We start from the raw sequence: 22523 nt of genomic DNA on the forward strand, positions 1-22523 counted from the left end.
ATATTGCCTAGGTTTTAAAATATATCAACAGCAAATATAAAATTCTGCAATATTTTTTTTAAGCAGAGTGAAATTACTGCTATATTTGAGTGCATATACACATAAGCACATATTATGTAGATATGCAAAACTAAAGTTATATTCCCCCCCGAAAATGTTAAGTTATAGTCCTATCTGATTGAGAAAATTCAAAAGTTGTGTTAATATGTTCCACTAATTTGAAATGTTCAAATTTAAAAGTAAAAGGTATAGTGAATTTATCACATTTTATTGTATAATTTGATAGAAAGCTTATATGTAAAAATTTAACATTTAAGAGAAATACGACTAAAGTTCCCAGAAATGAGTCATTTTAAGCTGAAATTATAAACAAATTACATATTCTTGTTTCTGAATGAAGTAGGATATACAAAGGAGAGCATTCATTTTTCAGAAACAAGAGCATATAGTACCAAAATATAAAGAATATTTGAATTTTTCATATGATAACAAGAGAAAATGTTATTAATTACTGGAATAATTAAGATTTTTTTTTTTAAATCTGAATTTAAAGTAACTTAAAAAGAATTAAATTTCACTTTTATCCCTTTTGTATTACATCACAAGGACATAGAAATCTTTTTTTTTCTTTTCTTTTTTTTTTTTTTTTGAGGTTGGGGTTAAGTGACTTGCCCAGGGTCACACAGCTACGAAGTGTTAAGTGTCTGAGACCAGATTTGAACTTGGGTCCTCCTGAATTCAGGGCTGGTGCTCTATCCACTGCATCACCTAGCTATCCCAGGACATAGAAATCTCAATCTAAGTTATGTATAATTCTAATTTCTCAAATTTCATCCCTCTTCTACTTCATTCTTTTCATTACTCGAATGTAATTTGCACTAATTTACCAGTAAATGTTATTCTGTCCCACAATGGAATGTCTTGTAGCTTGTGGAAAGAACAATAAATTTGTTGTAAATTTGCTGAGTTAATGAAACTCAATTATTCTATATTTTTAGAAGTATGACTAAAAATCTTTTACTGCCTATATTTATCATAGTGTTTAAAGTAATCAGATGCAGCCATATGATGTTAATTTTAACAAAAAATTATCATTAACTTTCATTATTTCTAATCATTTTAAGTTTCCCTTACTTTGTGTCTAATTAGTAAATTCTTAATGAAACAATGTTGGTTTATTTAAGGTATTGTCATTCAATTGCTAAGGCCTTCTGTGGACATGTGGGAGTTTGAGAGAACCTAGATTTGTGATTTCACCAGGGTGAGAAACTCTCAGTAAGGAAATTCCTTCCCCTGATATAGATTAGCAACTAATTTGTAATTTACATTTTTTGAATGCTTACTAGGGGAATGGGGTGGTTAAGTGATGTGCTAAGATCACACTGTATATATGTCAATGGCAGGATGAATGCCTTTTTAACTTTGAGGTGAGACCTCAATGTTACATTGAGAAGGCCAAATTAGAATATTTTCCAAATTTTTCAATGTCTACTTAACTTTTTTTAAAATAAGACATTGATTTTAATATATGATGCATAATTTGGCTTATGGTCTTGACTCCAAACTATTAACTCAGCATTTAGAATAGATAGAATAAACTTTGTTTTGGTCAATTTTGTAATAAATAATGACATTCAGAATTTTATGATATTCAACAGGCAGTAGGAAGTCTGTATGTATCATACCAATTTTTAAATAATTTTAATGTTTCCAAGACATAGATTTTGTATTTCATATTTTATATGAAATATAAATATATTTGTTTTATATATTTAAACATTATAATATATAAATATATGTATGTTTTACATTACAATTACAAAACATTATAATATATAAAAATATATGTTTTATATTCTGCATTCATTTCACTGAAAATAAATTCAGATTTAGCTTTTGAATATATTATTTACATTATTCTCAAAGCCTAAAAGATTCCATAGCTAAACTATTGATTATAAAATAAAGACACTTGAGAGGAATATTAATATTTTAGAAAACTGAAGACTATTCACAGTCAAAACCCTTTAATAAAATATAGTAGTTAACTGTTGTTACATACATACACACATATGAACATATATTTTTTTCTCCCTATCCTGAATCACTAATTCATTAACTTCACTTCTTCTTAACCTAAAACTAAGAGTAAGGATAGAGGGCCCCATGCACAATGTTCTTCAAAAAATCTCAACAAAGAAATAAGGCACATAGAACCATGGATCAAAAAGAGATAAAAAATCATTCTATGTCAGCTGCATAATAGATTTGCCCTTTTATCTTATAAACTCTCATTTAAAAATCCTTTAAATTTAATTAACATCAAAGGTAATTTAAGTGTTAATAGCCTTTTCACTGAAAAGGAAAAACATTTATTTACAGACTGTAGGAAAGTAAACAATTATTTCATAATACTTTTACTCTCTTTTCCATACCACCATAAAATAATAGGAATGACTATATTATTGAAAAATACTGGAGCTCATTATAATCTATAAAAATCAAGAGAATGAATATTTCAAAGGGAATAAAATATTCCAAAATAGAGCATGTTATTCTATGACCTTTGTACTAATTAAGGGTATGGATTTCCTAGTAAAGGAAATTATATTCCTTTTCAATCTAATAAAAATGAAACATCTTAAGGAAGGAATTCTAAATTATTTTTGTTGCATGGACCCCTACTCAGAATGTTTTGAAATGCATAAAATAAACTACATTGGATCATAAAAGAAACCAATAATACTAAAAAAGTTACAAATTTGTATCTATCTATATCTATATCTATATCTATATATATATATATATTATATATATATTATATATATATATATACACACACACACACACACACATATATATATATATATATATATATATATATATATATATATATATATATACACATACATAGGTATACATACACATTTGTGCATGTATGTGTACATATACCCACTTCACAAATCAAATGAAGAACCCATCTTAAATCAAATATCACAGATATCCAAACATCATACATACAATGCTCCTGTAGACCTGTTTCTTTAAACAGGTATATAATTGATAAACCATAATGATTATTGGCTTCTATACAATCATAATTGCCAAAGAGGAGAAAAACTACAATTACCAGAAGTCGGGGACTTGCAACGATCCTCTGGCACTACAGTTCCTTCATTAATATCACAGAGACCTGCTGAAAAATATAAATATAATAAAAGTTACAATTATAAATTATAATATGTTGTAATACACACATGCAAGTAACATAATTGTTCAAAATAATTTAGTTCCTAGTTTTTCCCTGTGTTTAGCTGATAGACAAATTAGTAGACAATAACTATGCCAACAGTACTATTCTTGTACTAATGATTTATTTATGAACTGTGTTGAATATATAAAAAATAACAGGATATCACATTTTAGGCAAAAGTACAATTTATCATTTTACCAGGCTTAAGAAATAGTTGTAGAATCAGTAAGGATAAGAGATAGAAAGCTGGTTCCTGAGTTAAGACAAACTGGGTTCAAATCCCATCACCCATTAGTTTGTGTGACTCTGGATAAGTCAACTAATGTCTGAGTACTCTGCCAATTTTCAAAGACTATAAATTGTAGAACAGGTGATAATTTGAATTGGTAGAGAGGCAATTTTCTCCCTAAGGAGCTTTCTACATAGATGAAATCATATTATGGACAGTTATATTAATAATATTTTTTTAAAGTTGAGTATACTATATATACACCACATAATAAGATACCATTTATTAATAGCTTGGGGTTTGGTAGTTAGAAGAAAGCTGCTATAAATATTTTTGTACATATAGGTCCTTTTCCTTTTTTTAAAAAAAATCTTTTAGGATTCATGCTTAGTAGTAATAGTAGTACTGTTAGATGAAAAGATATGCAAGAATTTACAGTCCTATGGACATAGATCATATCTTTTGATCATTTATCAACTGAGGCATGGCTCTTAATTTTTAATAAATTTGACTCAATTTCCTCTATGTTTGAGAAATAGGGCAATATCAGAGAAACCTGTTTTAAAACTTTTTAAAATTACCATTGCTTACTCTGTTTCCTCCTATTTATTCTATTCTTTTTTCTCTTTTACCCTACCCATCCTCAAAAGTGTTTTGCTACTTTTTACTCCCTCCCCAAATAAGACCTTTCTTTTATCTTCCTCCTCCCTTATATCTTATTCCCCTCCTATTTTCTTGCAGAATAAGATAGATTTCTATTCCCATATTGGGTGTTATTTCCTCTTTGAGCCCATTCTGATGAGTAAAATTTACTCATTTCCCCTCTTTGCCCCTCCTCCGCTCTACTGTAAAAGTGTTTTCTTTCTTTCCTTCTTTCTTTCTTTTTTTAAAATGGCAGATAATTAAAACCATTCCACTTTTTCTCTTTCTCCCAGCACATTCTTCTCTCACATCTTAATTTCATCTTTTTAAAAAAATATTATCCCTTCATATTCAACTTATACTTGTACTGTCTATATATATTCTTTCAAATTCCTATAATAATGAGAAAGTTCTGATAAGTTATATGTATAATCTTCCCATGTAGGAAGGTAAACAGATAAACCAAATTAAGTCCCTTATGATTTTACTTTCTTGATTACCTCCTTATGCTTCTCTAGAATTCTATATTTAAAAATCAGAATTTTCCATTCAGCTCTGGTCTTTTCATCATAAATGTTTGAAAATCTATTTCACTGACTGTCCAGCTTTTCCTCTGAAGAGCTAAACTCAAGTTTTGCTGGGTAGGTGATTCTTGGTTGTAATCCTAACTCATTGCTCTCTCAATATTCCAAGCCCTCCCATCTTTTAATATAGAAGTAGCTAAAACTTATGTTATCCTGATTGTGGTTCCACTATATTTGAATAGTTTCTTTCTGGATGCTTGCAATATTTTCTCCTTGACCTGAGAGTTTTGGAATTTAGATATAATATTCCTGGAAATTTTTATGGATCTCTTTCAGGAAGTGAATTCTTTCAATTTCTATTTTACCGTCTGAATCCATTTTCCAGGTCAGTTGTTTTTCCAATGAGCTATTTCATATTTTTTTTAATTTCTTTTTTTTTTGGTTTTGCTTTATTGCATATTTTTCATAAACTAATTAACTTCCATTCTCTCAATTCTAATTTTTAAGGAATTATTTTCCTCAGTGACCTTTTGTATCTCATTTCTCAATTGGTCAATTTTGCTTTTTAAAATATTCTTCTCTTCATTAGTTTTTTTGTATTTCAGTTTACACCCCTCTCATTTCTTTTCCTAATTTTTCCTCTATCTCTCTTAATTTAATTTGCAAAATCCCTTTTGAGCTCTTCCATGGCCTGAACCCAATTTTAATTTTTCTTGGAGGCTTTGGATGTAGAAAGTTGACTTTGTTATCATCTTGTGCTCTGAATCTTCCTTGCTACCATGGTCAAAAAACTTTCAATAGTCAGAAACTTTTTTTTACTGTTTGATTATTTAGCTAGACTATTACTCATCTTTTAACTCTTTGTTAAAGTACCACTCTATTTCCAGGATGAAGGGTGCACTGTTCCAAGCTTCTGGAGTTTTGTGCAGCTTTTTTCAGAGATCCTTCTAGGGACTGTACCACAAGAACTCTTTTCTGCCTTGGATTGTTAGGAATGTCCCCACCCCACTATAGCTGTAAGATCTAATGTGCTAAAGCAAGAGAGTCCTGCTTTGTCAGGCCTGGGGCTGGGGCTAGATAGGCCACACTGGTGCAGCCTGTGCTGGGAGTCCATGCTGGCCTCCTACACTGTTGCCATCAACTTTCCAAGTTCTCTGGACTGAGAGGTCTGGAAGTCATTATTGTGCTGATTCAGAGTTGCCTTGGTCAGTTCCTGCTTTGCTGGCATGGGGCCAGGTTGAGTTGAGCTGGTGCAGCCTGCACTGGAACTGCACACTGAACTCCCACTCTGGTGTCAAAGAACTTTTCTATTGATCTTCTAAGTTGCCTTCAGCAGGAAGATTTTCTATTCTATTTTTTGAGCATTCTGATGCTCTAAAATTTGTTTAGTTATTATTTAAAGGAATTTGGAGCAGTTAGGGGAAGATATTGGATGAGTTCCTGCCTTTTTTCTGCCATCTTTACTCCAACCCCTATTTTTCTAATTTTTAAAGTGCAATTTATTTCATTAATCTTTTTCATTTTGTTAATATGTGTTTTAGGGACTTAATTCTTCCCATGAAGACTAACTTAGTTACATCAAGAAATTTTGATATTTTGTTTTTAATTATTATTGCCTTTCACGGTAATATTTGTAATTCCTATGATCTTTATTGTTTCTTAATCCACTCATTATGTAAGACTTTACTATTAGGTTACCATTTAAGAGCATGTCTTTTATTCGTGTTCTGTGAAATTGTTTCTAATTTTCTTATGTTATGGTCTGCAAAGGATATATTTAGTATAATTGTTCTTCTTACATATATTTTTCTCTGAATTTAATATTTGGTCTTTTTTTTATATAAGTGCCATATATTAGTGAGCAATAAATATTTTTACCAGTCTCATTGAGAAAGCTCCATGAGTCTTTTAGTTTTAACATATTAACATAACATAACTTGTTCAATTTTATATTTTCTCTTTTGTTTGAACTTTGGAATTGATTGGGTGACAAAAGAACTACTGGCACAGGACTTGCTAGCATGGTGTGCCTTCAGCAAAGAAGGTGTTATGTTCTATAAACAAAGTAGAATTGAAGTAGCTCAAAACAAATACAAATGAGCAGATATAGAAAATACACCTCAAATGTTCACACGGGCTCTTTGTGCCTGAACTGTGGTAGAGCATTTTGAGCTCACACTGGTTTAATCAGCTATAACTGGATACACTGTAACATGACTCTAACTTAATAATGTTAATTTGATCCTCTCCGAGAAATGACAATTCACACACTCTATCCCACCCAATTTGTATTAGATTTGTCCAATTTGGAAAGATGTTAATATCTATTATTATTATTTCTATCTTCTTGTAAGTCAGTGAATTTTTCTTTTCCAAATTTAGATGCCATGCCACTTAAACTTGCTTAAAGTTTAAAATTGGTGTTAATTTATTATCTGTGATTCCTTTCAGCATAGTAAGAATTGTTTATCTGTTTATTTTTGCGAATTTTTGTTTTTGCTTTGTCTGATAGTGTGATCTGGGATGCCTCTTTTTTTTTATTCCGTTAATAGTAATTTTTTTCTAGACTCCCACTTTTATTATATGTCTTTATAAATATTTCCTGCAAAAATCAGTTTATTGGGGTTTGTTTTCTTATTCAATCTGTCATTCTCTTTTGTCTTAATGTATAATTAATCTATTAATAAATATAAATAAATAAAATTAATTAAGTTTGTTATTTATTCTACTTGTGTTTCTAGTATTTTTTGAGGGGTGCGTTCTTTTTGATCACTCTTCCTTTATTATGTCAAAAATTTGAGCCTAGAAAAATTGTGATAAATCTACTTTGATATAACCCCATTTCCACAAGCTATTTCTTTCCCATCCTCACTGCCACTCTCCAATACTTTCAACCCTTTTCCTAGTTTCGAGGTTTTTCTTAACTTACTGATTCCATTTTTCCTTTTAAAAAATTAGTTATCTAATTCTTGTCATTTTTCTCTTCTCATTTAAGTGGCTAAAACAAAATTCCCTATCCCTCTCATCCCTATAATTTCTTTTGTTGTTTTTTTTTTTTTCTAAAGAATGGTATCTTTACCCTCTTCTCATCATTGATTCTTTTCCCTTTCCATCTATTCTAAACTTTTCCTCTTGATTCATGATCTGTATACTTATTTACTCATTCTTTAGCATTTGTGTTTTTCATAGAATGAAAATATTTAAGATGTTATGCCTAAATTCCCTCTTCTAAAAAATTTCTCCTGTCCATTTTTTCCCCTGTAGAAGTATCAATTATTATTGAGGTTGCTCAGGCAGAGAAAGATAAAATCTTATCTCCTAACCCTAATACTTTCTTCCTCCTCATGCAATTGTTGATCAATAATCTTTTAATTGCTAAATCTGATTTTTTCGTATATCATATTTTTTTAACATATCTTTTGCATTTGAACCCATTAATCATCCTCTCCTCTTGGGCATTCATTCTCTCTTCTCTGAGATTTTATGATACTCCTTTAGTTCTGCTCCTACTTGTTTAACCTCATTTCAACATCCTTTTGCTGGCTCATCATCCAGATAATGTCCCCTAATTGTGGGTGTTCTTTTTTCTCTCTGTACACTCTCAGTTCCCATGGATTTACTTATCATCTTTGTTCCAGTGACTCTCAGATCTATATATCTATCTCCATCTCTTCTGAGATTCAGTTTCAATTAAGATTCAGTTCAAACTTCCTTAATTGCTTTTCCCCAACTTTTTTTCCAAACTACCTTATTTCTGTTCTTCTAGGTTTCCAAAAACTTCAAGGAAGAAAGCTAAAAATTCCATGCTCTAAGATATTAAAGAATTCAGAAAAGATAGCAGCCCCTTAATAATAAAATTCTAAAAATTTAATATGAATATTAGCAATGAAAAAGAGTAATGTCAAAAAAGAAAATTGTAGTTGTGTTTGGATTCATGACTGAGTTCTGATTTTCAAAAGTCAAAAATGCAAGACAGATACCAGGGAAGATAACTGAGGAGGAATACAAAAATATAGAAGCATGCTGCAAAAGAAACAAATTTCAAGAACAACCTAACTAGCAATGAATTCTAGATTACCAAATAATGTTTTGTTTTAAGATTTTATAAGGGCTAAGAGGAAAAACTTCTAGGAGCTTTAATGACAGAGGAAGCAGAAAAATCTCCTGAATTCTCCCAAATTCGCCTCCAACAATCATAAAATAGCATTTTTAAACACATTCTAGAAAGGTAAAACTGACAAACTAAAATGCAGTGGAACAATTTTCCAGCCCAAGACAACTTGAAAGAACAGCAGGTAAAAGGGAAGTGCGGTCCGAGGCAGCAAGTGTTCTAGCAAGACAACGACAGGCTCTGCCTCAGCAAGCCAATGGGAGACAATGAGCCCCAACACAAGTCAGTGACCAAGACCCTGTGCTCTGATGCAGCAAAAGGCAAGCAATCAGTCTCTCTCTGCATTCCCCAACCCTCCCGGGTATAGGCAAACACCAGACAAGTGTCCACACCTTCCCCTACCATGTAGTATCAGGCCCTCTCCTATAGATTCCAGCACAGCACCAAATGAACAGCCAGAGTCCCTCTTAGCTTCAAGCAAATAATCAGGCTACCTATGGCCAAGGTGCAACATCAGCTTCCCATCCCCCACCCCATTTTGTGGATCTCAGCAGAGAACTAAGCAAGTGACCAGGGTCCCTTCTGACCTGATGCAACACTAGTTTAGTAACCAGAGCCTGTAACCTCCAGCAAAAGAAGCTTGGAACCGTGCTTTTTTCACCTTAGGAGCAGAACTCAACTTTAAAAGTAATAAAATAGGCTAGAAAGAAATAAGGAACCAAAGAAAAAAAGAACCTGACCACAGAAAATTATTATGGTGATAAGGAAGACCAAAACACAAATTCAGAAGAGGACAACAATGTTAAAATACTTTGATTCAAAGTCTCAAAGAAAGATAAGAACTGGCCACATGTCCAAAAAGAACTCAAGAGCCAAAAGGACTTTAAAAATAAGAATCAGAAGAAAAAAAGTGGCAAAAGAAATGAGAATAACATAAGAAAATCATGAAAAAAAATCAACAACTTGCTAAAGGAAACCCCCAAATTGGAAAGAGTCATACAAAATTTTACTGAAAAAACTCTTTTAAGAACCGGCCAATCCAAGGAACTGGAAACTGAGTGGATGCCTAATAGTTGGGGAATGGCTGAATAAGTTATGGTATATGAATGCTATAGAATATAATTGTTCTATAAGGAATGATCAGCAGGATGATTTTGGAAAGGCCTGGAGAGACTTATATGCACTGATGCTAAGTGAAGTGAGTAGAATTAAGAGAACATTGTACATAGCAACAAGATTACATGATGATCAATTCTGATGGACACGGCTCTTTTCAACAATGTGGTGATCAGACCAATTCCAACAGACTTGTAATGGAGAGAGCCATCTGCATCCAGAAAGAGGTCAATCAGGACTGAATGTGGATTTCAACATAGTTTTTTCACTTTTTCTGTTGTTTGCTTATTTTTGTTTTCTTTCTCATTTATTTTTCCTTTTTTATCTGATTCTTCTTGTCCAGCATGATAAATACAGAAATGTAACTTGCTGTTGTCTCCAGAAGCTGCCGATCGCTCTCTGGGAGGAGATCTGCTGTGTCAACTCAAATTTCTCGGACAGATTCTTCTTCCTGTAGAGAACCGTTGTCTCCAGACAGTTGCCGTTAACTGTGGTCCAGAGTAGTGACTTCCTTCGTTTATCCTCCCAGAGAATGGGCGTGGGATAATGCAAGGGCTTCTGGGAAAAATTACTTCAACCAATGAACTTGCTCCTCCCTAAGCATGCAAGCTCTTCCCCAGAAATTCACAAGTAAAACTCCCAGTCACGGCTGGAACTAGAGAATTGTCAAGTACCGACTTAGCACTTAGTAAGAACCTAACATCTCCCCCTTTCTTTTGATTTAGAACATAGGGTGGTCATGACCTTGAAACATAAATCCATCAATATGGGAGGCATTACACATAATTACATAGATTACATAAACACATAGTAACATAACACATGCTAGAAGTATGTAACAAATAACATGATCAAATAATCATAAATTGAGAATTTATAAATGTCCATAAGTCCATTGTCCATTAGTCTCATCTTGTGTTAGGAAAATCAATGATTCCTGCTGGTTTTTAAAGTTCTTTGTCTTCTTATTAGCCATGCTCTTTCATTGGTTGAAGTAATTTTTCCCAGAAGCCCTTGCATTATCTCACGCCCATTCTCTAGGAGGATAAAAGAGGGAAATAACTACTCTGGACCACAGTTAATGGCAACTGTCTGGAGACAATGGTTCTCTACAGGAAGAAGAATCTGTTCGAGAGATTTAAGTTGACACAGCAGATCTCCTCCCAGAGAGCAATCGGCAGCTTCTGGAGACAACAGCACGTTACATATTGGCGTCTACAACGTGGGGCAAGGACTTCTGCTTATGCTGACAAGGACTTATTCTGAGCCCTTCAGAGGAGCTAGACTGGACCATCGCAATTTGGCGCTCGAACAGGGACAGACGCAATCCTGATTCCAGTGGAAAAACCTCTGATCCAGATCTCAGTCTCTCTGACCTAGAACTGTGAGTAACAAGGAAACTTTGTTAAAGATTAAGTGAGCGTTCTAATAGATAAATAAGGAACTTAACTTGTTAAGGGATAAACTAGCAATCTCTTATAGTGAAATGGGGCAAACACCTATTCAAGGAAAATGTTTAGAGAGCATCATCAAGGTTATGAAAAGCCAAGGATTGATTATAATTTTGGAGAAGATTACTGAACTTTTAAAAACTGTGAAGGTCATATGTCCTTGTTTTTCTCTGGAAGAAGAATTGGATCCAGATGAATGGGAATTAGTAGGAAAGCAATTAGGTGAACACTACAATTGCCCTTGTGACATTTTGCCCTTTGGTTCCGGACCAAACTCAATTTCCAAAGATACACTTCATACCTACAATTTAATTCAAATGGCTTTAAAAAATGTTATTCTAAAGGAAGAGAAGAAGGAGCAAAATGGGGAAGTGTCAACTAAACTAGGTGAAAAGGATGAATCAAATAACAATGAAGTTAAGTACAATTCTGAGCAACAGGAGGAGCATTTCCCATCTCCTCCCTCAATTAACCCTTCAGGGGTAGAGCAAAAAGGAGGAGGGGAAGAGGCAGAAACACAAACAGAATCACCTGTGAAGCAGCCTAAGCCTATGACAAGATTAGAAAAAGCATTGGTTAAAGCTAAGAGAGAAGGACAGGATATAAGTGATTTTATACATGCATATCCTGTGATTGAAGAGATTGATTCTGTAGGTCATAAAGGAGAAAATATGCACCTTTAGATTTGAATAAAATTAAAGATTTGAAAAAAAGGTTGTACCCTTTATGGGGCTATATCAGCTTATGTTAGAATGTTACTAGATGGTTTGTCTTATGAAGTCCTAACCCCGAATGATTGGAAATCCATAGCAAGGACATGCCTGGAACCTGGAGAAAATTTGTTATGGCTTGCGGAGTTTCATGAATTATGTAAAATCCAAGTCAGATGCAATTTGGAAATATAAGTTAACATACAATTCACTTTTGAGCACTTAGCTGGTGAAGTATGGAGAGAATTCAGAACAGATTAATTATACCATGACAATATATGAGCAAATTGCTAAGGCTGCAATAAAAGCTTGGGGTGTCCTCCCTGGACAGAAAGAGCGGGGAGAGGCTTTCACTAAAATAGAGCAAGGTCCCAATGAACCTTTTGCAGATTTTGTGGGACGTTTGCAAACTGCTGTCAAAATAACTATTGGAAAAAATGCAGCTACAGAAATAATGACCAAATATCTGGCTAAGGAAAATGCCAATGAGATTTGCAAAAGATTTATATGGGGATTAGACAAAGATGCTCCTTTAGAGGAGATCATAAGACGCTGTGCTACAGTGGGAACAAATGCTTTTTACAACTGGACTATGATGAACGTGGAAAGACAGGGTCCCTCCTGGCAAGGGACTTCTAGAGAAACTTGGCGATGTTTCCAATGTGGAAAAATTGGACATCTAAGAGCTCAGTGTAGGTATGGAGATACAGTGAGAAGACAGGGTGAGAGAAGACCTAAAACTTCATGTCCGAAATGTCACAAGGGTCTCCACTGGACCTCTGAATGTAGATTGACCCAGGGAAATGAGAGGCGGGACCCAGCTTCAGCCCCCCAAGTGGGGCATGATGGCAGCCAAGGTTACATCCAGAGAATTTTAAGACATGATCAATCAGCCAAAAGGCAATCAGATGGAAGAAAGGAATTGAAATTAGGAAAAATAGAGTTGTGTGCAATAGAGACTACCGAGATACTCCCTGGAGAAGTGAAATCTGTTCCTGTTGAGCCTATGGATCCTTTGCTTCCAGGCACAGTAGGCTTGACCATTTCACCTTCTGAGAGTGCCTACAAAACAATGTCCATCCATACACTGATGTGGGAAACTGGAGAACGTGTAGCTAATATCCAAGTCACTAACACAGGTAGACAACGTGTGATTTATCAACCAGGAGAAGGAGTAGCATCAGGCTTATTGTTACGTATCCCTAATAAGCAACCTGGTGACAGTTGCCCAGATTCTGACTCCAATGAACAAAATCCATGAATATATTGGACAGCAGCTGTGACAGTTGACCGACCTATGCTTACTATTTATATAAATGGAATACCATTTGAAGGATTAGTAGACATGGGTCCAGATTGTACAGTTATTAGAAATGCCAATTGGCCCAGTCACTGGCCAAAGATTAAGGCAGACACCTACATGTCTGGGGTAGGAGAATCAGTAGCAGCAGAAGTTAGTGCTAGGCCTTTGAGATGGATATTTGAAGGTGAAACAGGAGTTTTTACTCCTTTTGTGGTTGAAAAAATCCCCATCAATCTGTGGGGAAGAGACATTTTACAGCAGATAAGATTACAAATAAGCACTTCGGCTTTTTAGGCAGGGCTGCTGTTAAAGGCCTACCTGCACTTTCACCGGTTCCTATCCAGTGGAAAACTGATACACCAGTGTGGATAGAACAGTGGCCCTTAAGAAGTGATAAAATTCAGTCCTTATTAGACATTGTGAACGAACAACTTGACCAAGGACACTTGTGGCCTTCTCTCAGTCCTTGGAATTCCCCAGTATTTGTGGTGAAAAAGAAATCTGGGAAATGGAGGATGTTAACCGATCTAAGAAGAGTAAATGAACAGATGGAAACTATGGGAACTCTTCAGCCTGGACTTCCATCTCCTACTTAGTTGCCAAGAGAATGGTCTCTATGGGTTATTGACATTAAGGGTTGTTTCTATTCTATCCCTCTAGATAAGGAGGATATGAAAAGATTTGCTTTTTCAGTGCCTAGTGTTAATTTGGCTGAGCGTTATAAAAGTTATACGAATGGACAGTTTTGCCACAGGGAAGGAAAAACAGCCCTACTATGTGCCAAATGTATGTTGCTGCTGCTCTTGCTCCAGTAAGAAAAACCTTTCCAAAAGTAATATTGTTACATTATGTGGATGATATTTTGGGATGTGCACCTGAGGAACAAATGTTAGAAGCATGTCTACAAAAGACCATGGAAACACTAAAGTACTACAAACTGCATATAGCTACAGAAAAAATTCAAAGACATGCTCCTTTTCAATATTTAGGATATGAAGTATATCCTAAGAAATTCACAAGTAAAACTCCCAGTCATGGCCGGAACTAGAGAATTGTCAAGTAATGACTTAGCACTTAATAAAAACCAAATATCTCATTATCTCATTAGCACTTAGTAAGAACCTAACACAGAAATATGGACAGAAGAATTGCACATGCTTAATATATATTGGATTACTGGCTGTCTAGAAGAGAAGGATGGGGAAGGGAGAGAGAATAACTTGGAATAAGACAGGGTTTTGCAAGGGTGAATTTTGAAAACTAAAAGCTATTATTAAAAAAAAAAAAACTTACAGAGATGGGAAAAAGAAAAAGAAAAGAAAATCAAGCAGTTAGTGCAGTGGGCCTGGAATCAACAATATATGCATTCCAATATGCCTTCAGATCCTAATATCTATGTGATCCTGAGCAAGCCATCTAACCACTTCTTGCCTCTGTTTCTTTAATGGTAAAATGGAGATCATAATAGCTCCTTCCTCCCAGATTCATGAGTCCTGGGGAGATAATATTTTCAAAGTGCTTAATACAGTGCCTGGCTCATCTAACAAATGCTTGTTTTCTTTTCTCCCTTTAAAAAAAGAATTGGCAAAATGGAAAAGGAGGTTTAAAAAGCTAATTAAAAAAAAACTTCTTAAAATTAGAATTGGATAAGATATCAAGAGTCAATCGCACAAAGTCAAAAGTATGAAAAAAGTAGAAGAAGCATGCTAATAGAGAACTGTCCAACTGGTAATTAGCCTTAAGTGCTAGGTTATCTTGGTTAAGTGCATCTGCTCAGTTCCAGCCCTTTACAGGGATTAGAAGAAAACAATGGTGAAGAGGAAAGGAGTGAAAGCAGGAAGATTAGGATAAACAAGAGAAAAGAAAGAATAGAAAAAAATACCCAGTTAGTAATAAAAAGTGTAAATGTGAATGGGATGAACTTACCCCCTACAAAAAATGGAAGCAGATCGCAGAGTAAAACTAGTAGATTGATTAAAAACTAGTATCCCACTATATGTTGTTTATAAAAAATACACTTAAAGCAGAGAGACACACAAAGAGTAAAGGTAAACAACTGTAGCAGAATCTATTATATTTCAGGTGAAGTAAAAAAAAAACAAAAAAAACAGGTAGCAACAAAAAAGAGATCTAATTAAAAAGAGACAAGGAAGGAACCTATGTCTTCCTAAAAAGTACCATAGACAATGAAATAATATCAATATTCCACATAAATGTTGTATAGTATTCAATTCTCAAAAGAGAGAAGTTGATGCAAAATTGATGAATATTTACAAAAATATAAACTGCCCAAATAAACAGAAGAAGAAAAAGAATGCTTACTTATATAATCCCATCTTAGAAAAAGAGATTGAATAAATCATCAATGAAAGTCCTAAGAAAAAATCCCTAGAGCTAGATGAGTTCACAAGTGAATTCTGACAAATACATAAAGAACATTTAATTCAATATTATGTAAATTATTTGGGAAACCAAGAAAAAGAAGTCTTAACAATTTCCTTTTATGATATAAATATGATGCTGACACCTAAACCAGGAGGAGTTAAAACAGAGAAGGAAAACCATAAACCAATTAACCTAATGAATATTGAGGCAATATTGATGATACATTTAACTAGCAAGGAGATTATAGAAATGTATCACAAAGATAAAACACTATGAACAAGTAGAATTTTTACCAGGAATTCATGGCTGGTTCAGTAGTAGAAAAACTATCAGCATTATTGATTGTATCAGTAATAAAACCAACAGAAATCATATTACTACCTTAATAGAAGCAGAAAAAGTTTTTGAAAAAATAGAGCTCCCATTCCTATTAAAACATTAGAGAGCATAGGAATAAATGGAACTTTCCTTAAAATAATAAATAGTATTTATCCAAAATAATCCCCAAATAATGGGGAGATAAGCTAGAAGCCTTCTCAGTAAGATCAGGGGTAAATTGAGGATACCCATTATCACTGTTACTATTCAATACTGTATTTGAAAAGTTAGCTATAGCAATGAGAAGAAAAAGAAATTAGGGGGCAGCTAATTGGTATACAGCCCTGAAGTCAGGAGGACCTGAGTTCAAATATGACCTCAGAGATTTATGCAAATGATATGATGGTATACTTAACAGAATCTACTAAAAACTAGTTGAAAAAAATTAACAATTTTACCAAAGTTGCAAAATATACAATAAATCAACAAAAATCATCAGCATTTCTACATATAACAAGAAAAATAACCAGCAAAAGACAGAAAGAGAAATTCCATTTCAAATAAAATATAGGCAGTATAAAATGTTTAGGAGACTATCTGCCAAAACAAACTCTGGAACTACATGAACACAATTACAAAACACTTTTCACACAAATGAAGTCAGGATCTAAACAACTGGAAAGAACATCTATTACTTTTGGATAAATCAAAGCAATGTAACAAAAATGACAATTTACCTATCAGTGCCAATCACACAACCAAAAATTATCTTAGAGAGCTAGAAAAAAATAAAACCTACCTGAAGAACAAAATATATATTTAAATTATTATTACATTTACTTTAGCAAATAATAAAACTCATTTTCAGAAAGATTTACAAGTGTTCAGGCAGAAGTTCAATCTGTACCTGTGTCTCATACATTTTCTACTATACCATGCTTTCTCTCCATAGTGAACTATCAGATGAAAGGATTTATTTTATCCACCAGATATCATTTGTACGTCACCAATTGTCAAATGCCTTGACTATAGCTTAAACAGAAAGACAATAATTTTAATTTTTTTTCAACAATTCCATGGGAGATATCACTACACTGGTAATTTCTTTTTTTGCAAAAATTTAGCATATATTATGTAGGTGAGATCTCTCTCTTGAAATAAGCCATCCCATTCTTGTGACCAAAAATTCCGGTACTTGGAAAGCTATTTGCATATTGGAGACATTCAAAAATAAAACATCATTATCAGTAAACACTCATTTTTAAAAAATGATATAATATGCTTTAAAATATGCTGGCATTATTTCTAATTTAGTTTTACATATTAAATGCAAATATATGTTTTTATGAATGTTAATAAATTTTTTAAAAATTCTAATATGCATCTAATGGTGGCAAAATAAAAGTATTGCAATGTAATTTTTTGCAAAGAAATGAAAAAAGGCTAATTATCTTATTTTGTTGAAATGATAGTGTTTAAGTCAGTGGTCCTCAAACTTTTTAAATAGGGGCCCAGTTCACTGTCCCTCAGATTATTGGAGGGCTGGAGTATAGTAAAAACAAAACCTCACACTCTGTCTCCACCCCTCAGTCCATTTGCCATAACCTGGAGAGCCATAAACGTCCTCAGCCGCTGCATCTGGCCTGTGGGCCGTAATTTGAGAACCCCTGGTTTAAGTAATATGTATTTTGTTGAATGTGTATTTTGTTGAAATGATAGCATTTAAGTAATATACAATATAAAAATGTGGACTTGCAAAAAACGAAATAAGTATAAGTGAATCCTATGCCAACATAAAAATATTTTAAATCAAATTAAAGAAAGATGACATGAATTTTATTATTTCATTTTTATTAATGATTGGTTATATCATGAAAACTTTTAAGAGACTAACTGGAAATAGAACAATTTTAATTGATTTAATTTTCTCAAATAATAAACTATAAAATTATTAAAATGTTTTCTTTTTGCTAAACATTTTTAAATGTTCTGAATATTCTAGTTTTCTAAATGTTTCACTTTAACTTAGTTTTTTTGTTCTTGATCACGTGTATGATTTAAAAAAAAAACAAAAAAAAACCACAAATAACGAAAACAAAAACATCCTTCCAAGCCAGAGCCAAGATGGTAACAAACATTCTAGCTGAATTACCCCCAAATTTTCTGCTAATATTAGAATTAATTATTCCTTAAATGTTTGGTGGAATTTGCTTGTATATTCATCTTGTCCTGAATTGTATTTTTTAGGGGAGCTCATTTATTACTTTTTCAATTTCTTTTTTCTAAGATAGGGACACAAAGTATTTTATTTCCTTCTCACATTGTAAACATTCATCTATTTCACTTAGATAATCTGTATTATTATGAATCTGTTATGTTTCAGCTGTGATTAAAAAAAAAAGGGCAGGCAGGAGGAGTAATCATGATCTCAGACAAAGTTAAAGCAAAAAACAGACCTAATTAAAAGCGATAGGAAAGTTATATTTTGCTGAAAGATCTTATAGGCAATTAAATAACATCAATACTAAACAATTATGTAACAAATGGCAGAGCATCGAAATACTTAAAGAAAAAGCAAAATGAATTACAGGAAGAAGTAGACTATATTTATATATAGACCTTAATTTAGAAAAATAAATTTTTAAAAAATTAGATATGATAGACCTTAGGAAAAATAAATGGAAATAGGAGTATATTTTCTTCTCAGCTGAACACAGCAACTTCACAGCAAAATTGATCATAGAGCATAAACAAATGAAGCAAAGCAGAAATATTAAATGCACCCCTTTGAGCTCATAAAGTAACAAAATTATCAATAAAGGGTCTTGGAAGCAGACATTCAAAATTAATAAATAATTAAATATTCTATTTTTAAAGAATGATTCATCAAAAACACATCATAGGGGGAAAAATCAATAAATTAATTAAAGATGATGATAATGAGACAACAGATCACATTCTGAAGAATAAACAGAAGCAGTACTTAAGGGGAAATTTCTATCTCTAAAGGTTACATCAGAACAAGAAAAAGCAGATCGATGAATTGGAAAAGCTGTTAAAAAAAAAAAAAAAAACCCTAGAAAAAGAACAAAATTTAAAACCCCAATTAAATACCAAAATAGAAATCCTAAAAATCAACAAATTTAAAAAAAAAATGAAAGTTTAAAAAAATCCAATGGGGAAAAACAGAACTAATAATAAAAGTAGGAGCTTTTCCATGGGGGGAAAGAGCCAATAAAATAAGTTATTGGAATAATTCAATTAAAAAAGGAAACCAAATTAGTAGCATTAAAAATGAAAATGGAATAAATGTATCACAAATGAAGATAAAATATAACAATTATTATTATTATTATTATTATTATTTTGCTGAGGCAATTGGGGTTAAGTGACTTGCCCAGGTTAAGTGTCTGAGATCAAATTTGAACTCAGATCCTCCTGACTTCAGGGCTGGTGCTCTATCCACTGCGCCACCTCGCTGCCCTTATAAAAATTATTAAAAACTGATTAACAGAAAGAAATAGAGTATTTAAATAATCTTATCTTCGAAAAAGAAAGTTAGAAATGAGCTTCTTAAGGAAAAAATCCTAAGACCAGATGAATTTACAAGAAAATTATGCCAAACATTTAAATAATAATTCCAGTATTATATAAAATATTTGAAAGAACAGGCAAAAAAATCTTTAAAAATTCCTTCTAAGACACAAATATGGCTTCAATTACTAAATCAGGGAGATCAAAAGCAGAAAAAGAAAAGTGTAAGCCAATTATTCTAAGAAATATTGCAAAAAAAATTAAATATACAAAAAACCTAATAATCCACTAGGAAAGATATTACAAAAATACATCACAAAGATCACACAGTATGACCAAGTGGGAATTATAGCAATTCAAGGCTGGTTTTATATTAAGAAAACTAAAAGTACAATTGGTCTTATCAATAACAAAAATTTTTCTATGATTAAATCAATAGATGCAGAAAGTGCTTTTCAAAAATATAACCCTGCCCCTATTAAAAATATTGAAAAACAGAGGAATAAATGTTGCTTTTCTTAAAATGACAAGTAGCATCTAAAATAAAGAGCAAGTATTATCTTAAATGTGGATAAACTAGAAGCCTTCCCAGTAGAACAGGGGTGAAACAAGGAAGTCCACTATCATCACTATTATTCATTATTGTATTAGGAATGCTAGCTTAAAGCAAAAAACCAACCAAACAAACAAACAAAAAACTTTATGAAACAAGATAGGGGCACTAATACACTTGTGGTGGTATCATAAATGACATGTAGAAGCAAATTATTCTAGTAATCTAGTGTTTGATAAATCCAAAAAGTCAAGCTTGGGAGGCAAGAATTCAATATTTGACAAAAATTCCTTGAAAGAAGTTTGGAGGAAACTTAGGCATAAACATTTCATACTATATACCAATATAAGTCATATTGAGTACATGATTTAGATGTAAAAGATGATATAAATAAACTAAGGAGCACAGAAAATTTTGCCTGTTAGATTTATGGATAGGAGAAGAGTTTCATGTTACAAAGAGGAAAAGTAGACCATGGGAAGTAAAATGGATAATTTTTGTTACATCAAATTTAAAAAATTTTGTACAAAGAAAAACAATGTAGCCAAATAGGAAGGAAAAAAAAAAACTGGGAGGGAAAGGATGGTGGATTTTACAATAAATGTCTCATTTCTTAATTTTATAGGGAATTAGATCAAATTCATAAAAATAAAAGCCATTCTCCATTGATAAGTGGTCAAAGCATATTAAAGCATAAACAGGTAATTTTTCAGAAGAAAAAATATCAAAAGTTATCATCAGTCACATGAAAAGTGTTCAAAATCACTGTTTAGAGAAATACAATTTTTTTCCCCCCCTGAGGCTGGGGTTAAGTGACTTGCCCAGGGTCACACAGCTAGGAAGTGTTAAGTGTCTGAGACCAGATTTGAACTCGGGTCCTCCTGAATTCAAGGCTGATGCTCTATCCACTGTGCCACCTAGCTGCCCTCCCTAGAGAAATACAAATTAAAACAACTCTTAAGGTACCACCTCACACTTATTGGATTGGCTGACATAACAAAAAAGCAAAATGACAAATGTTGGAGGGGATGTGGAAAAACAGGTATACTAATGTACTGTTCATGGAGCTGTGATTTAGTCTAATTATTCTGGAGAAAAATTTGGAACTCTGCCCAAAGAGAGAGAAAACTGCATATAGTTCTTTGATACAGCTAATATTACTAAGAACTCTGCATCCAAAAGAAATAAAAAGAGAAAAAGATCTTTATGAACATTATTTTATAATAATTCTTTTTATGATGGCAAAGAATTAAAACTGAGGGGATGCTCATTTAAGGACTTCCACAATATAGTTCCTAATTACATTTCCAGCATCATTTCCTATTATCCCTTTTCACAAACTTTATGCTGGAGTCAAACTACCATTCCTTAAATTTAAAAGTTTCACATCCTATCCTAAATATTCAGAGACCATGTCTTTTTTTATAGTTGAACCTGGAAGTCACTTCTTCTATGAAGCAGTCTTTTCTGACCCTCCTCCTAGCTTTCTTATTCTTCAAATTACAGCTATTTATTTCTCTGTGTATACATTACATTCCCCTTTAGAACATAAGCTCCTTGAGGGTAGGAACTATTTCTTTTTATCTTTGTATTTCCACTTCCTAACACAGTGCCTAGCACAAAGTAGGTACATATTAAATGTTTGCTGAATTGAAATGATTATCTGTCATACTTGAAAAAATAGTAAGCAAAAAAAATGGAAACAAGGTAATTGCTTTTAAAAAGATTTTGATATATTAGGAAAATTCTTAATTGTGATCATGATCATTAGATCAGGAGTTCTCAATCTAGGGTCTACTAACTTAAAAAAAAAAATTCTGACAACTACATTTTAATGCAATTCTTTTCCTCTGTAATGCTATATATTTTATTTTATGCATTTAAAAATGTGACTGAGAAAGCACCAAGGGGCTTAACTAGACTCTCAAAGTAATCTATGACACACACAAAATTAATAATCTTATGAAGTCTATGGAAAGTTACATAAAGAGGATTTCATTCAAAAAAGTCTTTACATGTACACAAATAATTTTAAAATTTACAAATAATGAGATAAAGACTTGGGAAAATTTTATAGTTTTTTTTTTTTAACTTAACCAAATAACTTGTATTTATTTCACAGAAGTAATGAATAGTTTAGATAGGTTTTAAAAGGGTCTCAATTTTTCTTGGAGCTGCACCATTTTTGCGCTTACCTCCTGATGGCTGTCGAGATTTTCTTGGTGATCGGGGTTCTCGTCGATAAGGATCATTAGAACCATATAATTCAATGGTACCAAGGTTGAGAAGCACTGCTTTCTGGAGATAATCAACCATTGCAATACCATTACAATTGCCAAAAACTACTCTGGAAAAGAAAAAAGAGAATTTACTAGACTTTCTTTTCAATATTAT

General features: G+C 32.7%; 1 protein-coding gene across 5 annotated transcripts in view; it reads right to left on the minus strand.

Annotated features, from left to right (window-relative positions):
* Positions 1-22523, minus strand: part of STXBP5 (syntaxin binding protein 5) — a 193261-nt gene that overhangs the window by 38160 nt on the left and 132578 nt on the right. For 2 of the 5 annotated variants that reach the window (XM_074309604.1, XM_074309600.1), the window contains exons 18-19: positions 22325-22476; positions 3131-3193 (exon numbers count right to left, since the gene is read on the minus strand). In XM_074309604.1, the coding sequence (XP_074165705.1) occupies positions 3131-3193; positions 22325-22476 (215 nt within the window). Of the gene's footprint in view, positions 1-3124; positions 3197-22324; positions 22477-22523 lie in introns of all 5 variants that reach the window. The other 3 variants (XM_074309602.1, XM_074309599.1, XM_074309601.1) reach the window with 2 other exon arrangements.

This window comes from Sminthopsis crassicaudata, chromosome 4 (assembly GCF_048593235.1).
Source record: "Sminthopsis crassicaudata isolate SCR6 chromosome 4, ASM4859323v1, whole genome shotgun sequence".
NCBI classification, from domain to species: domain Eukaryota; kingdom Metazoa; phylum Chordata; class Mammalia; order Dasyuromorphia; family Dasyuridae; genus Sminthopsis; species Sminthopsis crassicaudata.